At 41.5% G+C, this 17,511-nt stretch overlaps 1 protein-coding gene across 4 annotated transcripts in view; it reads left to right on the top strand.

Moving 5' to 3' along the window:
• SPIRE1 (spire type actin nucleation factor 1) overlaps window positions 1-17,511 on the top strand; it is a 133,588-nt gene extending 116,077 nt beyond the window's left edge. For 2 of the 4 annotated variants that reach the window (XM_080378099.1, XM_080378098.1), the window contains 8 exons: window positions 144-234; window positions 1,121-1,263; window positions 3,923-4,096; window positions 7,454-7,591; window positions 9,124-9,194; window positions 9,932-9,959; window positions 10,042-10,178; window positions 11,054-17,511. In XM_080378099.1, coding sequence (XP_080234225.1) covers window positions 144-234; window positions 1,121-1,263; window positions 3,923-4,096; window positions 7,454-7,591; window positions 9,124-9,194; window positions 9,932-9,959; window positions 10,042-10,178; window positions 11,054-11,306 — 1,035 coding nt within the window. In that variant the 3' untranslated portion in view covers window positions 11,307-17,511. The remainder of the gene's footprint in view (window positions 1-143; window positions 235-1,120; window positions 1,264-3,922; window positions 4,097-7,453; window positions 7,592-9,123; window positions 9,195-9,931; window positions 9,960-10,041; window positions 10,179-11,053) is intronic. The other 2 variants (XM_080378101.1, XM_080378100.1) reach the window with 1 other exon arrangement.

Here is a 17,511-nt window from a genome sequence, read left to right as displayed (position 1 = left end):
TTTTTCTCAGGACTTCTCCTAGGGCTTTGAGTGATTGAGTGATGCAAAATACCTTTGATATTTGTTGTTTCTGTGTACTAAGAAGCAGTAAGAGAAGAAAAAACAATCCTTGAGGAATTCTGTCTTTTCCTCTTGCCACACAGGAGGAATCAGTACACAAATCAGCAAGTAGCAGCAGCATCTCCCCCTCACAAGTGGAAGACCCCTTTCAAGAAGGCACCAGCAGCAGAAAGAGTGAGTTTTGATGAGAGAGCCCAGTGGGTACTTTTACACACTTCTGTTGTCTTCTGGTCTATGAACTTTGTCTGAAACTTCTCTAGAAAGCTTAAGCTGGGTGTTGTTAATGGAATAAATCACTAAAGTTGAACACTAGAACCTGCTGAATAGGTCAAATGTGATTAATTATTGGAAGGCGTTAGCCTCCACTGTATGTGGATATATTTGTGAAACAGACGTTTTCAATACTTGAAGCTGATGTGGAACTGTAGAGGGTCACAAGTGAATGGGGGGTGGTTTAGTTATGCTCATCTCATAAAATAATTTGTTGCTGCAGAAACACATTTTGACCTAAGACCAATTTAAGTGTTTCCTGCATCTCTGTCACCATGGCAGTGAATGTACTTGTTTGAAAGATGTGTAGCAATCACTGGTATTTTTCAGAAGTACTTCTGGGGAAGAGGGGAGGATCTCTTATTTTTCAGGCACAGTTATTTATTTTTTTTACAGACTTTACTGTGTAGCAATAATTTTCATTTGTTTCAAGGTGTTTCAGTTTCACTGGAAAGGTTTTGTAATGAAATTGTTATCTGTGCATGTATTTTCTGTGCACGATGGTAAAATAAATAGAATAAGCAGTACCCTGAAACACTGAATTTATATACAATGGTAACTGCTAGTAGCAACCCTATATTTGCTAGTTTTATGAGTATTCCTGTTTTCTCAGTTTGGAAGATGTGATGAATGTGGTATGTGTCTGGAAGGTGCTCTGAGTATGGATGTGTAACTTCAGCCACCCATAGTGGGAATTCTACCGAGTCAGTGGCTGGTTTAAGTACTGAGCAATGTTGTCCAACAGTCTGTCTTACAAGAACTAACTTTTTTACACTGGTTGAATCTTTAGTGCCTCCAAAGTTCTTGCCCATATCATCTACACCACAGCCCGAGAGACGGCAGCCACCTCAGAGACGACACTCCATTGAAAAGGAAACACCAACCAATGTGAGACAATTCCTACCACCTTCAAAACACAGCTCCAGATCACTTGTAAGTGGAGTGGGTGGTAGGAGAGACAAAAAGAAGCATGCTAAGAGTATAATGAAAATTAAAACTTGGCTTCAGTGTGATTAGAACTTGACTCAAAGAAAACTCCTCAGTTCAGAAACAGCTCTTGGCTACTAAAGACATTTTGAAATCAAGATTTGAACTTTGTCTCTCTAGGATATTTATTCAAAATCCCAGGTACAGGTGCCTCAGAAAACATTTGCACTTTGATTAGGACTCTGGGTAAAGCCACATGTCTTGATTTTATTTCAGAATGTTACCAAAACAGATGAACTTCACCTTACTGATTTTTCCATTTGAATAGAGACAATTCCAAAGCAATTGATCTATTTTGGGATTTGGGGGATTTTTTTAGTTGTTGGAAGTATTTTAGTTAATGGCTGAATGAATGGAGTGTTTTCTTCCCACCTTAAGAACTTTTGTAGTAATGTTGATACATACGAAAGCTCTTTCAGTAATCCAAATCAAGGTTTGTATGTGTTACTTGGATGAAGTTACTGAGGCAAAAACCTGTATTACTGCTTGAAAAGAAAGTACAGTACATTTGATCAATTAGCTTTAATTGAGAGCTGTTTTCCAACAGAGTACAAACAGCAAAGGGTATGAAATCCTGGTTCATTTATGCTGACATACTGATTAGTGGTTTGTAACTTCATGCAGGATGTGTTCCTAGTCTCCTCCTACCAGCAGGGTTTTGAAGTATGCCCCATGAAGTGCTGGTGGACAGAGAAATCAATAAACACATCCTAGTTTTGAAAGAAAGGGAATATTCACTTGCCCAATCCTGTAGCGCGGTGGTATTAATGGGCTTTGAAGAGTGTTTTTGATGGCCCAAGAGATGGTGGCTGGGTTCCAAACCTATTAGATGATAAAGTTGAACAGTAACAAGAAAATAATCTCCAAATATTCCAAGCTTCTTCCTCTTCTTTTCAGAGGGTCTGCTGGATTTTGTTTATTATATCCTTCCAAATAGAAAGTATTTTCTCACTCCGGGCGAAGGTCAGGTAATAGCGTCTTGATAAATGCACAACACAGGTAGACTTCTTCTGCCAAAGTGGACCTGGAGCACAACATGTTGCAGCAGAACCAAGCCGGAGGGTTACTTCAGCATGCATTTGAAGACGCTGTCCTATAAAATGGATTGCCCTGTTGTTGCCTGCTGCGCTCACTATATGTGGAAGCACAAGCTTTATTTTCTGATAGGCCCCGAGTCATTCACAGACATATTGTTTAAAGGGAGGAGGGGAGAAAGCATTATACTGAGACATTCACTCCATCACTTTTTTAGTGTATCTAAATATGTTACATCATAACATTGATCTCATACATATTTGAGGGGATGATGCAACTTAAACATCTCATATACGAGGCTGTTATTTTAAATAGGTTAACCAGTTTCTTAATAGGACCTTTTTGACCGCATACCTATTTTCGGTCTGTCAGTCTGTTCACTGACATATGACTAGAAAAACACAGAAATACAAAATAAAACCATTTCAGAAAAACGAATGCAATTACTCCACTCCCCCTTAAAAATACTAAAGGAAAAAGGAGTCGAAGCTGTTAGATTAGTCAGGCTGATGTGGTGACACATGGGAAGGGTTTTACTAGTTTCTATTGTGCTTGAGGCTTTCTTGGTTTTGTTTTTTTAATCTTTAGAGAACTGTCACCTAGCTTGGTTTTGGCTGTGGAGTGAGAAAGAAGGAAAATCGGTAGTGAAATGATGTTCCCTTAATAAGAACCTCTTTTATTTGATGCCTGGAGACCTAAGTCTTTAACTTGGCAATAGTGCCCTCTAGGGTGTGACAGGCAACTCCCGCAATACTTTCGATTTTAGTTTGGTAGATGATTTCTGACGTGTGGGCACTGGCCCAGTTCCACACTGGAGCTTACTGCAAGCCTTTCCCCGTGCCCGGCGGGATGCCAGCTCCTTTCAGTGGCTGCGCCAGATGCTGCCTATGTAACGTTGCTGTTCCCGGAGTGAACGCTTCTCAGTTAAGTGCAGAATATTATTTACTTCTTATTTGACTTCACACTTCTTCATCCCTTCCTCCAGGATTGATGGAGTTTCATTTCTTATCACCTGCTCCCGTGACTGCAGTTTCTCTCCAAGGCGAAAGAGGCCTTGTCAATAAATAGCCCTCAATGCCAGTGAAAACAGGCAGGACTTCGCTACAGTCTCTTAGCAGGATTAGCAAAAAACTGGTCTGTCTTGCATACTAACGACGGTTTTGTGAACTGGCATCTCATCAGACAGAGGGATTTAGACCTGAGTAGGTGGGGAGGGGAAATGAACTTGGAAGAATGCCAAACATAGTCCTTTTGATATGCCACCCTACCAGTGCTACATGGAAGGGCAGGGCAGCTCAGTGATTTTTGGGTTGGGGGTCAGCCTTGCTGGTGTGCTTGCTGTAGTGAGCCGAGTTGGTTCTTTATCAGTGAGATGAAGCCAGTGTCCTGAGATGTACATATGGATGCCTTTGTAGTCTGTTTTCTTTTTTAATTATTATTATTACCATTATTATTATTATTATTACCATTATTATTATTATTATCATTTTTTTTCTTGACCCAGAGGACCAAAGCTAATGGTTTCATTTATACACAGCATTTGCTTCTCTGCTTCCTATCTATTGTTCAGGTTCCTAGGATAACCAGTTTATTTCCAAGGATGACTTTCAGACCACTTTTTTCAACTATGCAAACAGCTTCTCTGCTCAGCTCTCATCCCATTGAAGCAGCCATGTGTGGGGTGGCAGGGGCTATGTACTATCTCTGTGAGAGAGCTTTTGCGAGCAGGTGGAAACCCACAAAGGTTTGCCTCTTTTTGCTGGCTTTGGAAATCACCTTCACCAGCATGTTCCCTCCTAGGGGAGCACTTCCTAAGCTGTGGCAAGAATTAAAGCTTAGACTGGGACATTGCACCTGATTGACGTTGATTTCAATGTGTGTAGGGTATTTGTGTGTCTTCAATCACCTCACGGGGAAAAGAAATCAGTTCTGAAAGGACAGCAAACTAAAAATGCAACATCACAAGATTTTCAATGGGACAGACCTTAAACGTTACAGCACATGAAGATCCTGCAGCAAAAATCCAGCAAAACTATTGTAATCCTTGGACTATGTTGAAAAGAATAAGGTTTTATGTTTCTACCAAGTTACACTATGTAGAATGGAAGGGCATTTGCAATCTGTTTTACTTGAAAACCTATGTGTTGTTTCAGTCCTCAGCACGCTTACATATCAGAACTTGCAGAATAGCTAATAGCTAGTACCAGGGAAGACAAATCCACTGAAAACAAAAACTAATTAATTTACCCCTATGTAGAATTGAATATGAATAATTGATTTTTTTTCCTGCTTTTTCTTGTCCCAAACGTTGAGTGAAAGCGTAAAACTTGTTGCAAGAGAGTTGATAGTTGAGATATCCAGCTGAATACTTAGAAATTATTAGTCTGCAAAATCAACAAGACTTTAGATTGCTTGACTAATTGTGAATTGCAGAATTTAGAGGCCATTCCAGCACTCGTTCATATTGCAATGTACTAGTGCAGCTCATTTGAACACCTAGTGACATCCTTTAATTAGAGAAGTTTTACAAGGAATATATTAGTGTAAAAATGTGTTAGTCATAAGGACCTATTAGGTGTGCGTATGCTGCGAATGACTACAAAGCACTTTATTTCACATTAGGGATATGTAATTCTTACTATATGCTCTTCCTGTGTAAAAAAATTGCATGTATACACCTTAAGCTATTACGGTGTATACAAAATGATTGCACAAAGTGTTAAGCCAATTCTTATGAGGATCATGGAAACTTTAAGTTCAAAATAGTATTTTTAAGTAAGATTTTTTTTCCCTTTAAAAGTAAGAATACTGACTTGTCTTTAATATTAAAATAGTATTGAGTACAATTCCAGAGAATCAAGACTGTTCAAACCACATTTTGTCTTTAGTATGTTCTGTTGTATGTGAGTGTTGCAGAGCTGAAGTTCTCTCACTTGGAGCTGCCTAATTTGGGTGCAGATTATTGTTGGAAGTTTGAGCAATAATTCCAAAGCATCGTTGTTTAATGAAGTTTAGCCAGTGCTTAGCATAATTTTAATTAATTTCAATGCCTTAGAGGTGGTGTAGAAACAAAAGATTTTCTTGTGTACTTATTTCTACTCCGAAAAGGAAGGAGAGGGGGAAATCAAGCTGTTTTCTGAAATCAGCATAATATTTATCTTTCATTTAATGTTGCATTAACATTTTGTTGTCCTTGTGTAACCTCTGGAATTAAAACATTAGCATTTAAACATGTGAACATTTTCTATGTTTCCCCTGTGCCTGCTAGCTATTTCTGTTTGCTGTAGTGATAATAATTTTCGATTGGTACAACAACAGGCCCACACTATTCCCCTAGTACCTGCTCTACACCTATAGCAGATCCGCAGACATTCTTCAAAGGAGCAGTATTCCCTGAAGTCATCGTTCTGTAAATTAAAGGAACGGGCATTCATGAGGGGGAAGGAAGAGCTTCAAGTAAGAAACGTATTTCTGAAGGACTTAAAGCTCTGATTGAGTACAAGCGTTCAGTCAGCCTCATTCACCTCAGACAGTTTCTCCCAGCCTCCCACGATGCAGAATCGAGGGGGTTTGCTGGCATTGTGTGCATCACACTTTCCCCCCCACTTCCTCTCCCAGCTCACCCCAGCCTTCAGCCATGCCTTCTCCATAGCGAGGCAGTTGCTATGGGAAGAACCCAGAATGAAATGCTGATTGCTGCTAGTTAGCTGTAAAGTTGCTCATAAGGAACAGAAGTTATTTTGTCTTGGCTGTGCAGTTTTACACGTCAGAGCAAATTGCAGTCGCTTTTGATGTAGCTTGTTCTTTCCAGAAAGCTAGTGATTCTTATACCCCAAAGATTTAGCTGGCAAATCTAACAAAGTTAACTCAATTCTAGTCTTTTGTGGGGTACCTTAAACAGAGTGAAGTTTCTTTGTGTTCCCTTTCTAGATAGGTAAGACAACAGTTTTTAAAAATGTGGTGGTTCCTAAATGCTAATGTTTGCCAGGTCTGCAACATAGAAGGATTTTCTTTTTAATCTAACGGAAAGACCGAACAGACCTCTGAGTTCATAGAAATGGAGCATTTCACTACTAATCCAATTCATCACTTCAATTTGTAAACGAGATCTCCAAACTGTCAGCCACGTCTTTGTATTTGCAGGAGAAATTTCCTTCACTTATTCAGAGAGCATTACATGTCATTGTCGTTACTGCACAGTAGCCCCTCTGGGCTGACTGAAAAGGTTCACTAAGCATAAAGCGATGGGAGTTCCCACAGAGGTTTCTGTCTTTCTGTTGGAAATGTATAATCAAGTACAGGGCTGGATTACAAATTGGGTTGGTGCTTTTTATTCTCTGGTACCCAATTCAGAAGTTCTCTACTCAATATTCTCCTAAATGCTGTAATACAGAGCAAGTGAAAAATTTTGTAAGTGGAAGGTTGTGTTGTTAGTCTCTATTTGAGCTTCTGCCATTAATAATGCAACATTGGGTAACCAGTTTGCCTGGTTTGTATTTGAAGTTTATTCTATAAAGCTTAAATTGCTGCTGTTACTTTCCTCAGGCAGAAAGGAGAACTTTTCTGCCTGAACTGATGTAACCTCTTGTAGTCTTGGTGGGATTCTGATCATGTGAGCACCAAGATGTGGTACCACTGAATAAAAATTTTTGCTAGAATGGGCTGCTAACAACTTTCCTTGGCCACTCTGGGCATCACAAAGTCTCAGAGAAACTGCGTGTCTTCAAACAGTATACTTAAAAGTAATGCCATCTGCCAAATTACCTTTCCCTTTCAAATTATAAGCCTGATGGTCAATCCGTTTGAAACAAATGTTCATAACAAAAGACAAATGGAGAGAAGGGTCAAGTGGTTTGAGGAGGGAAGATGAAGAAAACTGTCTTTGTTGTGAAGGCTGAACATCAGACAATTTAGATCACATTAACGCAGTCTCCTGACAGTTTGGAACTCATGTGATGCCCACGAATGAGCCAGTGCTATTCCAGTTTGAAGGGAGAAACCCTCCGTTTCTGGAGTTACTAACCAGGTGGCTGGTTGTCTAGGTTGAAATCTGGAAGAAGCCATTTGGCTTGGAAATAAAATGGGTTTTTTTGGCTTCCAGGAGGAGTTCTGTTACCCGGTGGAATGTCTGGCTCTGACGGTGGAAGAGGTCATGCACATCCGTCAGGTGCTGGTGAAGGCAGAGCTGGAAAAGTACCAGCAATATAAAGACGTCTACACTGCTCTCAAGAAAGGAAAGGTAGGACTGAGTCTGTGGAGGCTCCGAAGCTTACTGACAGGGTCCAGTCACACCAGCCTCCCATTTACACACTTGTTTCTTACCCTGTATTGGAGAGAAAGAGGAGATACCTACCAAACATCCCCCTAAATGTGTAATGCGTGGGTCAGCTTCCTTGGATTATGTGCAGAAACGTCAAAACTTTTCATGGGAATATCTTATTTGTTCAGATTGTCTATAAAAGTGCAGTAGTGTTTGCAATTACCAGAGCGTATCTGTAAGTTTTGAACTCCATTGATGGAAGCGATTTCTGTCCCCATGCCTTCTGCAGCATTGCTTAGCAGTTCTATTCCAGAAAATAGAATTACAGATAAGTGTAGGAGCTACAAGTTTTTCATATGAATCCTTACTATCAAGCAAAGAGGGAATGAAAGCCTTCAGAGAAGTCAGACAACATGTGACCCCAGAAGGAGGTTGAATATTAGACAATCCATTAACTAACGCATTTTTTTCTGTAAACTGCAGATTGGGAATTGGAATTTACCAGTAGAAGCAGTGTCATATTCTCCCACTTTTGACTTGTGTTTCTTGAACACCTCCAGCAAGTGTATTTTGACTTCACGGTGTGTTTTACCTACAGGCCTACCTGTGTCTAGTATGCAGATTTAATATAAACATTTAATACACTGTAGGTGGAGGAACGAGAATCTTAAAATGTCATTCATTAGATTCATCTCTTGGCTATTGTCTTGATATATAAAGCTTAGTAATGAGTTTTTATCAAATCTCAAAGTAAGTTGATGCTTTAATTAATTTACCCTGCTATTATAATCGTTCACTTTTATTTCTAACTAAATTTATGTAGCCTCACGTGAGTCTCTGGATCTCAGTATGTCATCTTTTGTTTCACTGCAAAACTTTTCATTGTTCAATGCCTTTCTTTCCTAGAAATATTCTTAAGCTGTGATCCCTATCTCCTTTGAATAAACTGAATACGTGGGATTTCTTATCTGGCTATAAAGCAGGTTTTCCTCAAGTAAGATTGCTATAATAGCTCTTTCCTGCACCTCCTCGAGTTTTCAAGAATGTAAGATTGGAAGAAAATAATCAAATGTTATCACAGGCAAAATCTTTTGTGTCCCAGACCTGGCCCAGGTGGTTAGGAACCATTTCCAGTCTGAATGTATTCATGGCTGAATTTATGCCCATTTGTTCTTATGTTCTTCAGTTGTAACTGTTACCCTTCCTTACTGCTGTTACTCTTATTTTCCTGTTTCTTTTTTGTGTAGCAATGATATAAACATCAGTGAAGGAGAAGTAAAAGAAGTTAGTAAATAACTGACAATTATTTAATTTAGGTAAAAAATTAAAGGTGTGTTTATAAATATATGAATATACAGTTCTGGACCATTATTTTTAATGTCATTGTAGAAGTATGGACCCCAGGACTGGATGTGGTACTGCAACTGTGCTCTCGCTGATAGCAGTTTGATAGATGAAGTCATTACTGTGTGGGACTTTGCCTAACATTGTGGACTCCTTTGTTCTTGTAGCTCTGCTTTTGCTGTCGAACAAGAAGGTTCTCTTTCTTTACCTGGTCTTACACTTGTCAGTTCTGTAAGAGGTAAATACTTAGTATCTGTTAATAAAGGGGTACCGTTTCAGAGGGGAAAATACTGATTTATACGTTAGAAACTCTCAGGTGTTTCCACTGCATACTGTTGATTGTTTCTATTTCTGTAACAGTTGATATTAAAAAAAATTATGCAAAACCAGTTCCTTCCTAAGTGACAATCTAAGAATTGATTCCTTGGGCAGAAACTCTTGGCTTTAAGGTGAGAGGAATAGTCATATGTTCTTTTGTGCTCATGGGAGAGTGAGGTGGAATTTACTCAGACTCCCCAGTCAACAGTTCCATAATCTCTGTTGTTGGGGAACACATTTCAAGGCAATTTACCTTTTGGATTATGTTTGGAGTACTGACGGGGGGAGAAGGGAAAAGGAATCTTTTGCAGGCAAAATTAAAAATTTTAAGTTGAACAGTGAGACAGTAAGTCTGGAGATCTGTGGAATCACAGTTACTGTCTCACCAAAGGAGGTTTCTTTAGAGGAAAAACAGCTTTCTCCACCCCCCACACACCCCCTCCTTTTTAATTTAGCTGTGGTTCTTGTTTAGCATTTCTCCTTGCTTTTAGCTTCATGCAGTGATTAAAGTTATTACGTTGAAGAAACTTGAAATATAAAAGTGTTTGTTTAAGGGGAGGATGGGGAGGATTCTCACTCCTGAAAACGTTTATCCCTTATTCTTGATTTAAATATTTTTCCTAATGAAATAATTTATGCCCTTGCTTTCTTACACAGGCCTGTATGCTCACAGTGTTGCAAAAAAGTAAGTAAACTTATGGTTAGATCAGCTAAAAAGCTGTAATGTTTGTAATGATACTTCATGTTCCTTCTGGTACTCTCAACAGATGCGGTTGCCATCAAAGCCATATTCTACTCTCCCCATCTTCTCACTGGGACCTTCAACCTTGCAAAGAGGAGAGAGCTTTATGAGGCCAGAGAAACCCTCTACCAGTCACCACCATTCATTGCGAAGCATGTCCAGGTGAGAAACACCCCTAGCTCACATGTGTCTATTTCAAATGCTTCCGAAGTGTTTCATATTGAGTTATCAATCATTAAGAAGATGCTGTCTACCTGTTTTGTAGTTGCCAATGTGTCTAATGCTTGTAGTAACTTTTCTGAGGCCTGAAAATCCATGTCTCTCCCACTTACTGCTTTGATTTACCAAAATAGAAATACCAACAGTGTGTCTCAAACCTTTTTCACATTACAGGTGAAAAATAATATGAGTCAGCAATGGGATAACTGTATTTCCGTAGGACCTCTACAAAAATTTCCTTAGCTTGTCTTTTTCTGGTATGAATAGACTTTCCAGAGATAAATCTTGCAGGCTAGAATCACTCACTGAATGGGAATTCAATGACTTCTTGCAGAGGTAGATCTTTTTTTCCCCCTGATTTTTCTAATTCTAATTTTCAATATTTTTTTCACTTTGGTATTGTCAAGTTACCTACTGATTTTATATCTTACACATAGATGGTTGTCAAAGCTAATGAAGAAATTAAATATAAAAAGAATGCTCCTTTTTGAGGGGATCTACTATATAAACCCTCTGCATAAATAACTAGTGCTATGATGCTGTGTCAATTAGCCAAACGCATTCTTTATTTATAGTTATTAGTAAGGTTGGTTTTGCCAACGTAAGTGTTACACATGCCCTCAGCTGGTGACCCTGCAATCTTGTCGAACCAGGCAGACGCTGTGCTCTCTGGTGTTAGGTCTCCCTAACGTTTCTGGGGAAGGAGAAAGGAAGATTTAAATCAAGACCGTTCTGATGTGCTGCCTCCTGAAGGCGTCCCTTGATGCCCACTGCCATGCTGCTAAATAAGTGACAGGTCCTGCTCTTTTGCCTTTCAGGTTGACCTCAAGGTCCAAATCTGTGGATAAGTCACATGAAGAGTTTCCCAAAGAATTAATGGAGGACTGGAGCACGATGGAGGTGTGTGTGGACTGCAAGAAGTTTATTTCAGAAATCATCAATTCAAGCCGGCGCAGTCTATCTCTGGCCAACAAGCGAGCCAGGTTAAAAAGGAAAACGCAGTCCTTCTACATGTCGTCACCGGGAACCTCTGAATACTGCCCCTCTGAAAGGACTATCAACGAGATCTGAGCCTTGTGCCTTTTTCTTTGCTTTTGTCTACATGAGGTCATCGTCCATGAGCAAGGTCACGGAAACTGGATTATCATTCCGTTGCTTCATTTCACTTGACTGGCTTGAATTTGCATTAGATCACAGGATTTCCTACTCCAATGGTTCCCAGAGACACAGAACGCTATGTTTAGTTCTGTGCAGAATGATATGCAACAGGTCAGCTGCTCGCACTGGAAGAAAATCAATAGTTTGAAATTGTTGCCTCTTTTGTGTGTGTGCATTGAAACTAGAAAGCCTTTTTCTTGCTTTCGATCTTTTTTTAACCATACTTTGAATCATTTTCAGGAGATGAGCTGAAAACATATGTTTAAAGGAGAACCAAATCTAACAAAGTGTCAGTGTTAGCACAGTAGCAAACAGTAAGTCATATTGGCATTACCACCCTAGTAATGCTCATGTCCTAGTTAAAACAGCAAAAGGTCATACTGCACACCGGACACCCAGTGTGAACGACTGTGGTCAGAACCATCTTTCTTTGAACTGTTTCGGTTGCTCTGAGATCAGGGTTCGGCACGGGACTCCGCAGTGTCTGTGTGCTAGGGCAAAATACACGGCGAAGCTCTTCGCCCGTGTGTTTGGCCGTTCCCCTGAGCTGCTGTACTTTCGAAGCCTTAGTGTACTTCTAAGTGTCTCCTGAGCAGGTTTTAGTAGTTTACTTTCTATCTTGAATGTATCATGATGACTACTAGTAGCAGTGAATTTTAGTAGTAGACAGAGTTGTACAGTTTATGGGGAGGATGGGAAATAAGGGAGGCTTCTAATCTTAACTGAATACCTGTAAAGTTGTTCTTGTGGTTACTCAGAGAAAATGGTGGGTAAGGTGTACATTTGTATTATAATGGAGCACACAAATACTGCTATAGTTATGTCTGACAGCATATCCACTGATAACCCCATTTTTTCTGGGGTTTATAACTTGGCTGTAAAAATTTGTGTTTCTGCTGAAATTTGGGACAGTGCTGTCTCAGATTGGGAGCAATCTCTCTCTTTTTTTTCTTTAATCTTTTTTCATTCTTTTTAACTTTTTAATTCACTCACGAAAGAGTGCTATACTAGTTGTTTAGAAGTTCCAACAATGTTAAAACGTTAACTGACATCTTATGCTTTTTTGCACTTTTTTTTATATTCAAAACACTTTTTTTTTTTAAATTCAGGCATAGCCAGAGTTTACTCCATAATTTGGGGCCAGATCATTTTGGTATTTAAAACCAAGCTAACATAGCCAAGTTATTAATACTTGAAAATCAACTACTGTAACTTTTTCATAATTTTTTAATACCCTGAGGCATATTTAATATCTATATAGCAGTGTATTATAGAATGACATAGCAGAAAAGTTTCAGATCTATTTATTAACATTTCTATACTTCAGATTAATGAGAGATACCTCAGAACTGCTCCAAAGTAGCTGGCACTGGATTTCTGTAACATGATTTTAAAGATGTATGAATCAAAACGGATTCTCCTGTCCAAATCTGGTGGATTGAAAAGCCCAGCAGCAGGCGGGCTGCCCCACCAGCCCTGGCACGGCGCGCTGGAGGCCGGCGCAGAGGCTGTGGGGCAGCAGGGCTGGGTGGGTTCCCCCCACAGCGGGCTGCCTCCTGTTGCCCAGGGGAACACGGCTTCCCCTTCAAAGGGTCTTTGCATGTTACACTGCAGCCTTTGGAGCAGCCACTCATATCATCTCTTTTCAGTTGATTTGAAAAGCACATGCAAAAGTCTCCTTAAACCTTTGCAGGGACTCATCCATCCTTATTTTTCTTTAAACGCCCCCTTGGAAAATGAGGATTTTTGCATATGCAGGGCTTACTGAAAATAATGGTTTGATTTTTTTCTGAACCAATGCAAACAGGAAAGCAGAGCTCAAGGCTAACTCCCCCTCGTAGCTGCCCCATGTAAGGTCAGGTGTCAAGGCCCTCTCCTCAGGGTACCTCTGGAAGAGTGTCCTGCATATTAAAGCATCTGGAGTACTGGCATGAGCTAGGGATGTAGGAGGTGAGCAGCACAGACAGGCTGATTGGAAAGGTCTGCTGCTGCTGCTGGAAGGGTCGCCTGATCTCCGTCACATCAGCACTTCTTGTTTCTGTGCCAAAACCAGGCCATGTGCTTGCTGCACAGTGCGTCAGGAAAACCAGACCGATAGAAATGCAGGAAATCTCACTTTGCATCTCCCCTGTTGTTCTTACCATTTTCTCCTGGAAATGTCCCGGCCACGTTACAATCACCGTGTCCCCTGCTCGCAGCCCTCTTCCCTGGTATCCTCAAGCCACTGAGGTGCAGAGTATCGCACATTTATTTTCCCCTTTGAGAGGGATCTAGGACTTTGCAGAGCAGGCAGGATCAAGGACTAAATCCTGAGTGTGCAAAGGGAAATGAGCCCCTCACGGCACGCCTGTGCCCCCCCCCCCCGGCCTTGGCAGGGTCTGGGGTGGCCCCGGGGAGGTGGCGCAGCCTCATCATCCAGCCTGCACAAAACCGCCACGGTGATGTGATTGAGCTCCGTGTCGCTCGCGCGGAGCTGCCGTGGGACAGGGCCTGGATAACCTCCCTTTTTCCCTGGGAAAAACCCTCCGGGCTGCTGATGCACGCTGTGGCAGGCTCCACAAAATGTGGGGTGCAGAGGGCTGCTTCTCCCCTTCCCTCCCATCCCTTCCTCTCTGGCACAGTTGCCCCGCATTATCCTGGCATTTCATTCCGCAAAAGAAGCAGCAGCGAGCTGGTCTGTCACGCAGCGCCTGAAGGAGCACAGCTCGCTGCTTGCCCAGCTCTCTGCAGAACGGGCTATTTTTAGCTCTCCATCTCGCTGCTTGCGCTAGCATCCCAAATCCACTGCAACCATTTGCCTATGTCCCCGCAGTGCTGTCCTATTTATGGTCTGATCTTCACATTAGCGTCAGAGGATGAAATCAGAAGCTTGTAAATATGTGTAATATATTTATTAATATTTAGGAAGTCTCCATCAATCATGCAATGGGAATTGACTTTCCCACGACGTTTTAAAAAGGAAATTAGTCTTATTTATGTGTGTTGGCTATTCTCTTTATTAGAGTTAACGCTTTAAGCCCCCTAATACAGTTTGCACTCCATAGGCATTTTAGAGTGGATCGCTGCTGACAAGAACATGGGACTAGCACAGTGGGCTCCCTTCCATTAATTTTTACAATATTTTTTTTAATGTATTAATATGCCTGAGATCTGTTTAAATATAATGTAGGAGACCCAAGGAGTTAAAAATGCCACCGGCAGCATCGGTCTTGTGGTCTTGTATGTGAACACGGTTGTGGAGAATTCAGACCCGGCTCTGCCTCACAGCGGCGGCTCTCAGACCTGACCTTCCAAATGGCCACAGCGACAGCAGTGCTTTGGGCGTTTGTGGTTTTTAACCTTTCCCCATTACTTCCTTTATACAGGGAGAGGTGTTACCTGGCAAAAATAAAATGCCTTTCCATTATAGCCCTTGTCTGTGTTAATTATTCATGTGGAAGATGATTTAAGGTTTTGTCTCCTTTTCTTTTTCGTGCTTTTATACTTTTTGTGAGATCAGTCAGAAATTTCTTTGGGCAAAGAATTGTTAATGAAAATGATTGAACAACAGCTGAACGCTGGCTGGGCTGCATGAAGTGACGGAAACATGTTGAAGTACTCTTAGAGTAGCAATAAAGCTGCTTGTGTAACCCCAGTGCTGTGATTAGCTCCCAGTTGTCATTTCCAGCCAGCTCCCCATTACTGGTGTGTTGCTGCTTCCGACACCGATGGTCTGTGGCCGAGTACAGGCTCTGGGAAATCTCCATCCAGGAGAGAAATGCTGGGAGTCTTTTGGAGAGGTTTTGGATTGATTGCTTTTAGTTTTTAAACCAGAAGCGGAGAGAACATTTTTATCACTATTACATTGTTCTCTTTCAGGCTCCCCTTTTTCTGCAGGCAAGTTCAGCGTCACCTTCCATGGTTTGTTACTGGCTGCATGCTCTGTAGGTTAAAACTAATTTAGAAGCTCCAACTTTAGACTCTTGATTGCTACCTTCATGCTTCACCTCATCCAGCAGCTCTGTACATCTTTTAGGAATGTCTCTCTTAAGAGCTCAGTCTCATCTGTGAAACAGTGACAGCACATGGGCATGAGGCAAAGGTGCTGTGACTGTGCGCTCTGGTGCTACAGCGTATGGGTTATGTTAACGTTACCGTAAAATTTTATAGTATTTCCATGTCGATGACTTGGAGCTGCTCTGGTTTATTTCTTCTTCTTTTGTATGTATGTATCTTGAGGCCAATCTGAGAATGTTTATGAATATTGATTCCAGCTATAAAGACCTGTTCTGTTGTTTCTGATTTTTACTTCAGATTTTTTGAGTACCTGAAATCACTACTCAACAGGGTTTCCTGGTAGGAGAACCATGAGGGGCATTAGCTTAGTCTGACATGATACACAAAGACACAAACCAGTTTCCTGACTCATAAGCCTAAGTTCAGGAGCACTGTCCTCATGGCAACTCTATCCCAGCATCACAGCCCCGTCCCACTGGGAGGGCTGGTGCCAGCTACCGTGTGCAAAGGGTGGGCGCCAAGTAGCACCCACAAGCTCCAGCAGCCCAGAGCAGAGGGAGCCTGTGGCCCTCCCTGCGTTTCCAGCTTGATATCGTAAAATCCCAGAGCTGCTCTTGCTGCTCAGTTGACCTGGCACAAGCTGCAAGCCCTTCTGTGCCCCAGAGTCCCCATCTGCAAACACAGGGAGTGCAAAGCAGCTAAAACCGTTCAAGGAATTTCGAGAGCTGCTGGTAAAGAGATGAGTGCCCAGTGTCAGACCTAGTAGGATCCTGCACTGCAAGTTTCCATTGGCTTCCGGTACTTGAAAGCACTTAGCCCCACTTCCAGGTGCACTGAATTCCAGATAGTTGAACCTTTACAATATTTTGTCAAGCAAAGAATTGTGAATCAAATTTATCGTGGTAGTCTGCACTCAACGGGTGTCATTGGGTGTAATCAGAAGATGGAGCTAAACAGCTGTCAAATAGGCACTGCAAATTTTATGTGGCAGTAGCTTTGCTTGTTTATTTGCACCAAACTGCTCAGTTTCTTCTGCGGGGCGCTGCCTTGCAGTGGCAGCTCCTGGCTGAACCGAGTGTCAGATGCGCAGCTAGCCTGGGCTCCGTGTCCTGAAATAACGACAGAGGCACCGCAGTCTGCAAAGGTTGTCGAGAGGGGTTTTGTAGAACAGTTCTAGAGGAACCTGTTTGGAATAGACCTTTCTGTAGCTAATGAAAAAATACATGTTTAAGCAGATAGTCTTTTGAGGTGCCAAGCTTCTCAACGTATAGTCACAGCTGGAAAACACCGGTTTGATTATTAACCCATTTGATTAAAAAAAACCCTGCAAGTGAAAAACTTTATGAAAAAACACATTTTTTGTGCCTCCCATGCAGTTATAGCCTTTACATTAAGCTACAGGCCCTCCCTGCGTTTCTCTAACCAGAGTCACATCAGGGCTTAACAGTGGGAGCCAGCAATGCTTTGGCTTCTGCTGGACGGGCTGTGGCCAAACACTGCAGTCCGGGATTGTTAAATTGGATTTCAGGGGCTGCTAAATCTAGAACTAAAGGACATGGGCATGAGCTGATGCAACTTCTGCAGGGGGTTGGCTTCCGAAGTTCGTTGAATATAAGCACCAGTGAAGTTGACACTTACATATGGGGAGGCTGTGGTCTCATGGCCCAGCTTACGGGACAGGCAGAGGCCAAGGCCCGGCTTTGGCTTACGGCATTTAAAAGACACATTTCTGCTGAAGGGGCTGGTGTTACATTACCTGTGAATTAGAAAGCAAAATGAAAATACAATGAGGAGTGTATTTGAGCTGTATTTCTGTTAAAGCTGGTTCCCACTCCCCAAACCCCTGTTTTAATAAAGGAGAAAAAAAAAACCCAAACAAACAAACAGGAGATGCACTTTTTGGATATGAACAGGCCCAGAGCACAAAGCTCCTCCCCTGCAAACTTCTTCTGCTTCTGTGTTGTCACTGCGCATGTACCGTCTGCGCAGCTTCAAGTACACCAGGGGCATCGGCTCTAACAGAAAAAGGCAACAGATTTGTCTTATGCTTGTTTTCATGTTACGTGGTACTGAAATTCAATTTCTTGTTTATGCGTTCCTAATAAAAAGTTCTTTAAAATGA

Source organism: Falco punctatus (assembly GCF_963210335.1).
Source record: "Falco punctatus genome assembly, chromosome: 3".
Taxonomy (NCBI): Eukaryota; Metazoa; Chordata; class Aves; order Falconiformes; family Falconidae; genus Falco; species Falco punctatus.
Note: the sequence above shows the minus strand (reverse complement) of the source record. Positions and strands in the feature narration are given on the sequence as shown.